Raw genomic sequence first — 13,144 nt, forward strand, 5'->3', positions numbered from 1 at the left:
TCGTAACGGATTTCCCCGTACCTAGCATAAGGTATTTCATTCATCATAGAACGTGATCAACTATAGCTAACTCTCTACTTTGATGTAATCCGGCAATTAAGCTTTTGCAAGCGAAATTTGTTCTAATTCAAATACTCGTCTCGTCCGGCTAAATTAATGTTATCTCCCTTAAAATAGAATTTCTCTGCGCTCTTGTTTCAGCGAATTCGGTTGTTAGCACTATTCCACATTGGCGCGCTCTAGGAGCGTGCGCCAACGCAGGATGGTGCAAGTGACTCCGAGATCGCCTTCGGAACTTAATCAATCTCGTTATACGCACCTAAAGATTGTCCATCATCTCGGAGAGAGTCAGTCTGGAGGTGGACATCGCGACACCGCTGTCGCTACTACTCTGTACGCTACTATGATCGTCGGTGTCCGATTGATTGCTCGTGTAACCAATCACATCCACTTCATCTGCAACAGAAAGCGCGGATTTCGCATTGTTTTAATCTGGAAAGGAGAGATCGATGACAAAGTAATCCTTTCGTTTACGCATCGAGCAAAAACGAGTAAGTCATCCGTACTACCAAAATTGAACATCGATTTTAGCTTCAGAGGAGATTTATTTTATTTTATTTTTTGTTCGTATTGATTAATACGCGATAAACGAGGCTGCCGTGAAAAATTAGTGGAAATTTATGCATCGGCATCCGCCGCTATTACGACGCGCAGCTGGTTTCGCGTCTAGCATCCTCCAAGATGGCAGCCAGCTTAACATTTATCACGCGAGATTAATTAATGGCAGCGAGAAGATCGTCTTCCGCGGGAGCGATCCCACCCTCTCCCCGCCTTTCCGGTTAAATTCTGAGCGTTTCCACCGTATTTGGTGTCTCTTCATAAGTCTGCCGAAGTCGCTTCGCCTTCGAGCGACTTGCCATGACTTTCGGAGTAATTCCCTACGAATTTGACGCCAAAGAATCTGAGGGTCAACGAAAATACGATTGATCTGATAAAGCCTGCATAAGTTGCCGGCAATTCTAAGCTAAACTTATTGATCTGTTGGTTGTAGACATAATATAATCTTCAGTGGTACAATGAAAGCTCGTACAAAGTCATCATACAAAGTATTTTGAACAGTATCGCTTTCCCCATGTCGAAAGCATCCCCTAGCTCTCATGACGTAAGAAGGCGCACCGACGCATCAATCGCACGCACCGTCTGGCCAATACTCGCGAGAGAGATGAGCACAAGCCGGCAAGGACACGCCGTTATTATGATGTCATACCGTCAGACGGAGGGATGATAGGGCAACAACGGGTGAAGAAGAGCGTGGGAGGGGGAGGGAGGGCAAACGGAAAACGCGATAGAGAGACTGCAGGAGGTGTAGAGTAGCCATGACACCCGCTGGAAGGCACGGCTCGAAGAAGACGAGGGGGTGTCGACCACACTTGCTAGCTTTACCCTCTCCCCCGCCCCTCCTCCCCGCCCTCGCCACCCGCGGCGCTCTGAGCCGGGGGTATTTTTCCATAATCAATAACATGCCTCTATTCTCGTCACACTAAGCGAACCAGATCTGCCCTCGTCACCACCCGCCTCTCCCTTTCTCACCCCTCTACCTTTGCGTCCTCGACATCGCTAACCTGTCCAGGTGACAGTGGCGCTCAAAACACAGACGTGGGAGGTATTACAGTTCGCGATCGGGGTAACAAACGAGCGAGACCACGTCGGATTAAGGTATATGAAATATCGAATAAATTTTTTTTAACACGCGACGCAGAATTTCGCCGCGTCAAAATTTCTAGTTTGAAATTTAGGATTTGAACGTGGAATGAGATAAAGTGTGAAATATACAAATTAGAATAAATTGTTCCTTTGATCGGTCGTGATTGTTGGAAACGGGCGGTCAACGTGGAGCGGCGCGATTTGAGAGGCACTGATTAAAAACGGCGATTTTAAGGGTGGCACGAGTGGCGAGCGAAAGAGTTCATTAAAACCCAGCGTCGTGCGCACCCCTGGCATCGCCAAATTCGTCACTCGTCCCACCGCGATGTGCGGGGACGTTAAAAAACACGCGCGCGACCAATGCGTTTAGAACCCGTGCCGCCCGGGGATGAATATCAATATTCCGTATAGTGAAGCGAGTAAAAATAAGTCGCGCGTCACGTTATCCTCCTAGTTAATCATTTCTCGTTATCGCGCGGTAACAACGAACCGGGCACCGGTGCAGCCCCGTTGCGTGTCCGCGCGTTTATCAGAAACAAATGGAAAAGAAGAGGGGGGCGGGGTGAGGCGAAAGTGGCAGTTGACGGTAGATAACAATAATATCCGCGTCACGAGTGCGATAATTAACTCTTATAGTTCGTTCGAACAAAGTTTCGCTCGAAGATGCGGGCATTTCGCGTTTGAAATCCAATATTAGACCGTCGCGGATATCAATTTCAAATCAAGTGGATTCGAATTTGTGTCTCGAGCAATTTTCGAGTCGCATTTGCACGGCATATCGAGATGACGTCTCGCGGTAGAAGATGGAGCGGGACAGGTAAACCGCCGCGAGCAATATCTCTCTCAGTCCTAAATCGCCAACTTCCGGCTTCGCTCGGCGGACGGATTATCTGAGTCTATTTATACGTGTCGTCGACGTCCCGATTAAGTCTCGATCGCGCGCGTCCCAACCCAGTTGCGATAAGTTCGTAACGGCCGCGCGCATGGTATATAGTCACCGGTCAGTATTACTTCGGTCACGTGATGTGCGTGGAAGATATACAATCGCCGCGCTATATACGGAAAGCTTTCCGTAGGGATTTCGAAGAAACTTTCGCGGTCAATATTTCCACGCTTGCGATTTACCAAGGATCTATCGATGACCGCCCGTGAATATACTTGCGCGAAGTGGCTGAAATAGTTTTGTAATTTTATCACTCCCGTCCCTCCTTCCCTCTCCGCTATTATGAGTTTCAGCATGTTGAAAGCTCGAGCGGATGCAAGAATTATTCAAAAAATAAATAAATGATTCGTTGAATGGATTATCTTTTTTCTTGTTGTTTTCTTAATATATTTATATAAAACTGGCTGAAATTTTTTCGAACTTTTCTCTCGCACGATTTTCAAACATTGTGTCTCTCGTTTAAAATCTTGAATAAAACTTTCTATTTATTACAATGTTTGTTGGATACTAAAAGCTTTTATTTCAAGCTGATGATGATTCAACTATATGTCACATCAGTCTTATTCAGCCCTACTACGTATCATCGTCAGGATGGCCGAGCGGTCTAAGGCGCTGCGGTCTAAGGCGGTTCAGGTCGCAGTCCACTTCTGTGGGCGTGGGTTCGAATCCCACTTCTGACAAATCTTTTTTACAAAAAAATTAGATAAATAAATTTTTCTATACTCTGTCCAACGAGAGATCATGGTTGATCAAACATAAATAACAATAGGGCACAGAGCCGTAACAAGGTGCTCGCGTTAAATTATTTTTATTTTTAATAGATATTTTCCAACACTATTGCGGCTCTGTGCCCTATCATTATTTACGTTTGATCAACCATGATTTCTCGTTGGACGGAGTATAGACACTATGTCACTTTTCTACCAGTTTTTCAAATTATCGGATAAAATTTCTCACAAATACCGTGCTCGATAACAAAGTCTGAAGGTAACACGATTGGTAGAAAAAAAATTAATCTCGCAAAATCTGCTAGAAACCATCTTAATAAACAAACTTCCTGAGATCTGTTAAATTAGTATCCTAATATTTTTATAAAACCTTATAAAATTCACGCGGCATTTGATCGCGCAATTTTTCTATACTAAAAGTAATTGTTTTTGTCCACTCTGCAAGAAAATTTCATAGAATCTCGCAATTGTACAATTAAAAAAACGTACTTAATTGTAAGAAAATTTACTCAATTTTTTGTTCATAATGTTTTTGCAGAGTGGACAAAACACAATTATTTACAAATAAATGTAGACAATCAAAAGCTGCACGAGTTTGATAAAAATTTACATTTTAGGATTTACACATCCAACTGTCTACTGGTTTCTCACTTGATGTAACCGTCTATTTCAAAGAACGAAAAAAGAGATTTTAGTTGCATAAACGTTACTCAAATAAAATACTCATTGTTAGTTCATTATTACTTCAATAAAATTAAGAACCGTTAATGCGTGAAAAATAAATCGCGAAGATTAAGTTTAAACATACTAGAAAACTCACAAGAATTATATATCTTACTATATATTATTTAGATAATATATGGTTACACTAGATTTACATTTATTATGTATTTTCGAATCAAATGCATCATATTGGGACACGACGATGTAATATATCATCAATGGTTAACTTAAACTGTCATTAAAAGGTATTATTAAACTACTTTTAATTGTTAAAAAAAGTTCGGTTGATTAGCAACATGCATGTTTGTCAAATATACAGTCCACTTAGATCTGCAGTCGCGTCATACTGTATTTTACTATATTTGCCTTCATTTGTTCGAGAAAAATTATGGGACAAAGCATGGAAGGGTTTGTCTGAAGGATCACTTTGGATTGAAGAGAGTCTGTACATCGTCTATGTTAGAAATGATTATCTTACGGGAACGTCGGGCATGTTTGACTTGTCAAAGAATCTTTCTCTCCTTTCCCACTTCTTGCTCTTTGTTTAGAAACACTTCTCGTCTCTGTTTCACGTTAAATTCCACTTCCACGGATCATATCTATCTCTCTTTCTCTCTCATTTCTTTTCTCTCGATTCCGTATCTTTAATCAGTTCTTTCGACTTTGCGTTAACCAATCATTCTTTGTATATTATTAGCGTTCCTAGTCCACGTTACGAAAAATTAATAAATAATCCATCATCATAAACCAAAATTTCGGAGAACAAATATTGAGTTTTCAATACGTTTTGTATGACTAATGTGCAACTACAGCATTTAGCCGTAGCACATCGCGCATACCACAAGGATCCGTTACTAATGGCTGGAAATAGCAAATCTTAAAGAGGGATCTTATCACGTTTGGCAATTTAGCTAAGCGCAACAATCTCACGACATTAAGGTGCCCGAGGAAATCGTCCTGAAATAATTCCGCGAGTATATGTATATACGTGTATTTATGTGTGTGTTTATGTGGAAGAGAGTGCCTTATCCAGATTGCCGCAACGCAAAACATACATTCTATTTGAGTCCATAAATGTAAAGCCGGACTCACCGGAGTGAACATATCTCGTAATGGAGACATGATTACTCCGCAATCATAGTGGTATACATAGTGGTATATCTAAATGCACGATACCATATCGAGAATATTATATTGATATAAGAAGCACACACACACACACACACAGAAAAGTAATTAATTATTTTAAAAATTAATAGAATGTATGTTTGGAACAGTTTCGCGTGTATCTAATATGTATTTAAGATAATTAACAGTGGAAATAAAAAAATTACAATAATAAATTTCGCTGTTCCGAGGCAGAAAGCGCGGCAAATTCGGGGTGGCTTTCGAAAAATCGCCGGCGTGGCACACGTGACTTATGATAAGTGCTTCGCCGGAGATATTCCCGCGGGATCATCAATTTCAACGCCCAACCCCCGCGCGCGCACACCCCCGACGTTTTCCGATTTCCTTCGCCTTCCTCTAGTACGACTTCTTTTTTTACTCCAGGAACTCCTTTGGAAAACTCATCCACCGCAAGCTGCAATATTTCATGTGGTGGCGAATGCATTTTTGCGATGCACGTCGCCATCGTTGGTGCCTCAATACAGACAAAGTTGAAATTTTGAAAACTTTATCTAGAAATACGATATGATCCCCAAAAAAGGCTCGGAAATAGAAAGATGTATACAGATGCTCTGTAAAACAATTTTTTTGTCGGTACATGTTCGATCGATTTTCGGAAACAAATAAAAAAATTGCAGGATTTCGAAAAATCAGTATAGGCACTATTATATGCCACGATAAACGACTATCGTACATATCTTTGTGTATACGTATTTGTTGTGTGTGTGTGTGTGTGTTTGTGTTTGTACACCGTACTTAAACAATGACGCTTCGGGAAATTAAATAGATTTATCCGTTCGACTTTACGACATAGATAAAGTAGGTTCTATCGTGCTGCTTTCCATTTTAATTCCGACTCGTGACGATTAAGATTTAATCGACGGAATCAAGCTAGTTAGGAAGATAAGCGTTGCTGGCGAAAATCCTCTTTGTACTTTAAAGATTTTTGTGTAAAAAATCGCAATGAATTATACGAAGATTTTTACGAGAAAATATTGAAATTTTATGCCATAAATTATTATTGTTAATCGCTATGCTCGATCGCAGTTGATGTTAAAAATCATGAAAAATTTATTTTTACAAAATGCTTTTGTAAAAAAAGAACGCCTTCTGATAATCAAACGTAATATATAGAAACCGTAAATAATTTTATTATAAATATATTTATTAGTACGGTCATTCCATGACTTTATTATGACGTTTCTATGTAATTCATTGTTCGGAACTAGTTCAATCGGTAGAGTATAAAAGTTCTTTGCTGGAATTCGTTGGTAAAACATGGAATCAATACATTTCTGCATCCGCGCACTATGAAAGACAGAGAGAAAGAGACGCTTAAAACTGTTGGGAGAGCAAGACAGAGAGAAAAATTGCGAGGAGACTATTGGAAGAAATGCACCCTCAACTTAACATCTAATAACGATCTCGTTGCGGTACTTACCGGACTCCGAGATGGATGGGCTACCTGCAGACCTATCCGAGTTACTGGAGCTTCCAGTCGAGCTGGTGGACGCCGTGCCCAGGGAGCACTCGGAGATGCTGCGTCGCTTGGACAGCATCGCCGCGGAGGCGGCAGCGGCGACGGAGCCGGTCGGCGCGCTCGTGCTGAGCCCGTGGAGGCCGTGAAGCGCATGAAGGCCATGGAGGCCGGTCTGGTTCGTCAGCTGCTCGAGTCGCCGTCTCAGGAACCTGTGCTCGCGCGACAGCTGTTCCTTGTGTATGTTGTGCTTACGCTCGCGGTCCTCCAGGCTCTGTAACCCAGACGATATGACACGTGGTTAGTATCGTGTAGCTATAGCATAATAATAATAGTTTATGGTATAATATATGTACGTGCAGTTTAAAATATAGTATACAGGGTAGTTGTATATATATTATAGTATATGTGTAATATTAATTTTAAAAAATATATAATTAGATAAATATATATCAATACTATATATATTTTTATATTTTATAGTATATATATATCTATATATATTATGTACTCTTATACATTTTATAATATTTATTGATGATTTAGCGCTTCGGTTTAATGCTGATATGTCGTGAAATGTGAATCTATTCATTGTACATAAAAAGTTTTGGTTTAATTAACTATTTATCATCAAATATCTCTCGGTTTCACTTTGTTCTGAGAGCTGCCAATAGGATCGACGCCGGCCGATAATCGGTTTCCTTTGTATTGTATGCGGCATGCTATTTCGTAACGCAACAGCGAGCGCTTACCAAGAAGAGGCCGACCAATTCCGGTGCAAATCACCGAACAGGAAATAATCGAATGCAACTAAATGCGTATTCTACTGTATAGTATTTGATATGCGTAGATTCGACGGCTGTGCGAATTGTGGAAGTTGAAAATGTAAAATTCTGAATTATCTTTTTTTAACTCCAATTTTACGATTTTATTTCGAAAGTTTAAAAAAATTTTAATTTTAGCATTTTTGAATTTTAAATCTAAAGTCTCTCGAGATTTGAAGTGTATTAACCAGAAATTTTGTTCACAAATATATATATATATATATATATATATATATATATATAGATATTGGTCATTCCTAAAAAAAATTTTGACGTTAAGGCAAAGATTGGCAGATTTTGCGACTGTTAGTTATGTTCCCATAGTGAAAAATTTAGGGCGGTAAGATAACTCAGAATCAACGGCGCTTTAGATATAGGGTGGATGGCACCAGGGTGGAAGTAGCTCCGCGACGAAATCACCTGATCGCGGATTAAGGCTTCACCCGACAGGCGATGTGTCTGTGTGTGCGTGTTTATGGCAGCGCGGTTGACATCACGCGCTCGTAGAAAATTTCCGGGTTTCGTGCTTTCCATTTTACTCGATATGAATTTACAACGGAGATAAAACGAGGCTAAGAAAAGCGTCAAGCGGAGCGTACCCCGCCGTAAAGTCAATCGACCGACCTCAGAAGTGAGACTCGGCTCACTTTTACCATTTACATTGCGCCGGTCGATACTGCTTACTGCTTGTAATATAATCGGCATCGAAATTGTTGCAATGTTTTACGTCACGTATTAATGGGGAACGTATTCAATCCCATCATAAAATTGTTTTACATAAAACGGTTTTTCTACGCGTATAGATGAAAAAGTACCGTAGTGACATTAAAAAGAACAATTTCAAAGTCATGAAAAATATGCTAATATCATTTCAATAACGTGAACTAATCGAGTTCTATTAGATTTAATATTGTTGCTAATTTTTCCGCATCTCACACAAAAATTGATAATACTTATTTATTTAAATATTTACGTTTGAAAAAGTAAGCTGTCATATCAAGCGCAAAAATTAAAAAATTGCACATCTCATGATCTTTTATTATAAATAAAAATATTTCAAGTATCGTTCGACCTATTCTTTACGTCCATTTATCGTTACATATACCTAGCCAAATTTACAGGGATAGGGGTGAGAAAGAAAAGAATAATTAGCGACGGAAACGTCTACCGAAGTGTGAAAAGAATCACGAAGGCCAGGCGAAACAGAAAGGAAGAAGTTCAAAGGCGGACAAATGAAGACTTACACGCCGCCAACCTCGCAAAATACGAATCGCTTCAACCCTCCACCTCTGCCCCATCCCTTCCCCCACGTCTTACTTCCTCGCGGGGGAAAGGAGTGTAAACCACCGCTATAGAAACGACACTTTCATGTCTCCTAGTTCCTCTTACCGTTGCCTTCTTAACTTCCATCTATCCTCTTTTCAACCCGCGCTCTCTTTACTCCTTTATCCTCCACCTTACCCCTTTCGTTTCACGATCGAAAATTTCTGACTCCGTCATAATTAATCAATCCTACTGTCATTGCCGAATCAATCGGGAAATTGCGTGCGAAATATTAAATTATGAAAAAAAAAAAGAGATGTTTCAGTCTTGTGGAATGACTTTTGTAACGTAAATGTGACCATCAAACGTTATGTATCGCGTTAAAGTCGCTGTTTTACAGCGGTGCCTCATCATTTCTCGATACTGCGATCTTTATTGCGCTTGCAGATGCTCTCTTAAACCACGCGTAGCAGCTTTCCTCCTCAAATGGCGGACGGACGAACGTTTTTCTCCTACCTAACGCAGGCACATAATATACACAGGTGCCCGCAGGTCAGATTGATGTACACGCTGAGTCTCCCACGCGGACTATGCATACACGAATGAACGGTGGATACGCACTGCTGCTTGCCGCTCTACAGGGTGCCCCGAGTACAAGCGTTCGGATTCTAACAGATGATAAAGAAATTACATCGATAAAACAAACACAGCAACAACTTCATATCGACTTTTCACGCGCGTATTTATCATAAAATGATACTTTTGTATAATCTATCATTTCTTTCTTATATCTTCAGCCTAATCTATTCTTGTCGGATTAATTTTGTTATTATCGTAAATTTAATATAGTAATTCTCGCGCCCGTTTACCGTCAAAATTCCTTTTGAACATCCTTTGGAAACAAGAGCTTGCATCTCTAAAAACAACACTTTCACGTCGTGACATTTATTTGTAAAACAAGGGAAAAAATTGGTAAAAAAAATACTTACGTCTTGAAAAAAGAGATAAAACGAATCAGGTAAATGACGAGGAAGTCGTACCCTTCATTTAAGTAGATAAGATAAAGTATACTTCGAGAACACATCCGGAACATAATGCGTGAGCGCGAGAATGGTGAATACCTTAAGTACTTTTTACGAGGACAATTTGCTGACGAAAACAAAGGAACACGCGCCTTCGTCACCTGTTCGAATCACTGCGCTTCTATCCGCGTCACCCTGTAGACCGCGTGGAAAGCTCTGACACGCACACACGCGCGCCCGTTTGCTCGGTACGCACGCCATTGTCCCTGGCAGTCTGTAATTTACTAACTACGCATCTATTGTGCATCGCCACTCTGTTTGCTGCAACACCTTGCTCTGCCTTTCTCTACACCGCGTGGCCCTTCCTCCGCCCATTTGTCCCTTCTGAACCTATTCCAACCCGAGAGACAATGCTTCTAATGCGCTTCCTGCTTGTATCTCAAATTCCAAGTTCTACCTCCCTTTCTCTCTTTATTTCTTCGACGTAATAATTTCTTTTCGCACATGACACTCTCTTGCGTGACAAACTCTAAATCTCAATACGGTTGCTGAAAAAAAGGTAAAAGGTAAATAACCCATCTTCTCTGAGAAGTTTCTCGTCTCTTACAATGTATAATTATTTCTACAATTAACTTGCCTTCGATTTTTTATCATGTTGATTGATCTACTCACCTTGATAAAACGTTTGGCCTTGGTCAAAAGGCCCAACGTGGTGTGCCTCGAGGTCTCAGGCCCGAGTGGCACTAGCAGCTTCAGCTTCTCGAGACAAGTCCTGAGGTGGGCTCTCCTGCAACAGAAAAAAAAGCGCTATAGTGACCAACTGTAACATCTTTTATCTTTTGCGTATTAATTATTAAATTATTTTTATTAACATTGACGCTAATTGTAATATTAAACTGCACTTTCGTCCTCTGTCATTCTTAGCCAGTTATTATTAAAAATATCTTACAGAACGTAAGAATTATTATCTTAGGACGATGTCTTACTTATCGTGGAAAAGTGGCCCGAAAAGATATCTATTTTCGGACGCGCAGACACGCACAGTCACGAGGATACGTGGATACCGCATGTGCCGAACACGTGCCATTAGCGGCATTTAATTATAAGTTTACGATCGCTTTATAGTCACCATCCTGGAGAATAGAGACCGCGACGACGGATAATGGAAGAACGAGACCGCGGAAATTTCGAATTAAGGTGGATTCACACAGAAACACATGAAAATAAAGTATCAAAACGAAAGAGGTAGATGAGAAGAAATTTAGAAAATGGACGATAAGGAAAACTCGTCGCTTTCGAAAGTAGATTGCAGAACATTCGATCTCCTTTTCCTTGCCATCGGATATCTTGTCGGGAAAGATTTTTCTTGTGATATGTGTGAAAAGAGCTTAACTAAAACCCATCCAGAAACAGGATGACGCGTTTACACGTACATTATACGAGAAACAATAAGCCCGCTCTGGCTTAATGACGTCATCAAACGGTATTATGCTCCGCGAGCTGCGGAGTGGACGTGTTTCAGTCGTAAATAGACGCGTTTCTGTCTACATGCCCTTACGTCTATATCTCCGTCTGTACTCGACATCTATACAGGATACGTCTGTCACGCCGATTGTGCTTTCATCACCATCTTTAGGGCATAATTTCCCTTCGATGAGAATATTAAGGTCAATCATCGATTAACGCTTTCAGATCAAAACGTTACATATTCTTGTAATTAAAATAAAAAATTCAAAGTAAAATCCTAAACAAAATTTCAGTAGTTTTTGTTTCATCTTGTACTTTCATTGGAAGAGCCCTCAAAATTCACGGGGGATTAAAATGTCACGAATAAATTTCTTCCTGTAAAGATCGTTCTCGAAGAGCACCGCATATGATTCCCGACATTCCCGATCGACAACATTTTTGCCGTGACAGACAAAGGACAACGAGGAGAAGAGAAGTTGAGAAGCGGTCCTTCAATCAATGGCAGCGTGTGACAGCGACATTATGAAATTCCTTTACCGGTGGGGGTTGCCCTGATGAATAAATACTTCGCGCGGAATTCTCGCGCGTCGGAGTCGTCGGGGTAGTTCGGCAAAGACGCGGTTACGGCAGACCCCCCTTCCCCCCGTGCGGATCCGGGAGTACGTACGCGGGAGATTGCCCTCAAAGGGAAAATGCCTTGGGATGCAACGAGCGGCAACAGTCGAATATTGGTCGATAATTCGCCTAGCGGAGTCGCCGAGCGCAAACCGAGCAATTCGTCCTTCTGCTCGCCCCCCGTTTTCTATTCCGCGATTTCGAGAGATATTGTCCCCCTCGTCTTTTAATAAATCGAGGATTTGAGACTGAAATTTAAGCAGTTTGCCCGATTTATTTCCCGCGAAATGGAACCAGCTGCGCTTGAGGCGGCTGCTTGTATAAAGCGCGAACAACGTTGCGTTGCGTAGCCAAGCCTGGCGGGAGCAATGGCCGGCCATGAGTTAGATCGCTTTAACAGCCGCCTGTAAACAGCCTCGTAACTTTACTTCTCCTCCCGCTCTGATATCTGCTCCCCCTCCCCTTCCCTTCCCTCCCCCTTGCCATTGTCTATCCGTCCATCCCGCTACCCGCTGCATCACCACCCCCCTTGTTGCATATTCGTCTCTCGTCCTCCATCTTTCTTTATCCCTGTACTTTGTCTTTACTCTTTCTCTCTCTTTCTCGCTTTTTCCTTTCTATTCTATTTTTGTCTCCACCTTGCTCTATTACACAATTAATTATTAATGCTAGAACTTCTCTATAATTATATATGCTACCGTGTTGATTCAAATGACATTGTGTCTACCACTTATTGCGACATTGAATCGTGAATGCAACTTTTATTTTAAGAATTTTGTATAATTGACTAATCTCTTTATTAACCTAGCGTTTTCATTAATAATCTCTATTAATCTAACGTTTTTATCGTTAAAAATCACACTGTTTTTTTATCTGTCGCGTAATTATATGCTAATTAATTTTTAATTCTCTAATCTATAGCTCCCTTAATCGCCTATTTATTGCTCTTACAGGCAATTAATATTGAAGCCTAAATTAAGGATGATAACTTGTCACTTGTATTCTACTAAAAAGTATGTTCTGATTCCAAACAAAAGAGGATTATCGAAAAATAGTAAACGGTTCTGGATATGTTGAAACAAAATTAATTAAGTGCGAAATAGCAAAAGCGAATTTATTGCTCGTAAAATAAAATTAAAGAGTAATCAAAAACACGCGAACAAAGCTGTATAGGCAAATTACAAAAAACAATCAATGCCGTGCTCCATTAT

At 40.7% G+C, this 13,144-nt stretch overlaps 1 protein-coding gene across 3 annotated transcripts in view; it reads right to left on the reverse strand.

The window, feature by feature from the left end:
* LOC139808435 (MAX dimerization protein) overlaps positions 1-13,144 on the reverse strand; it is a 46,507-nt gene that overhangs the window by 12,759 nt on the left and 20,604 nt on the right. For all 3 annotated transcript variants that reach the window (XM_071770414.1, XM_071770413.1, XM_071770415.1), the window contains exons 5-7: positions 10,524-10,638; positions 6,707-7,016; positions 320-456 (exon numbers count right to left, since the gene is read on the reverse strand). In XM_071770414.1, the coding sequence (XP_071626515.1) occupies positions 320-456; positions 6,707-7,016; positions 10,524-10,638 (562 nt within the window). The remainder of the gene's footprint in view (positions 1-319; positions 457-6,706; positions 7,017-10,523; positions 10,639-13,144) is intronic.

Source organism: Temnothorax longispinosus, chromosome 2 (genome assembly GCF_030848805.1).
Source record: "Temnothorax longispinosus isolate EJ_2023e chromosome 2, Tlon_JGU_v1, whole genome shotgun sequence".
In the NCBI taxonomy this organism is placed as follows: domain Eukaryota; kingdom Metazoa; phylum Arthropoda; class Insecta; order Hymenoptera; family Formicidae; genus Temnothorax; species Temnothorax longispinosus.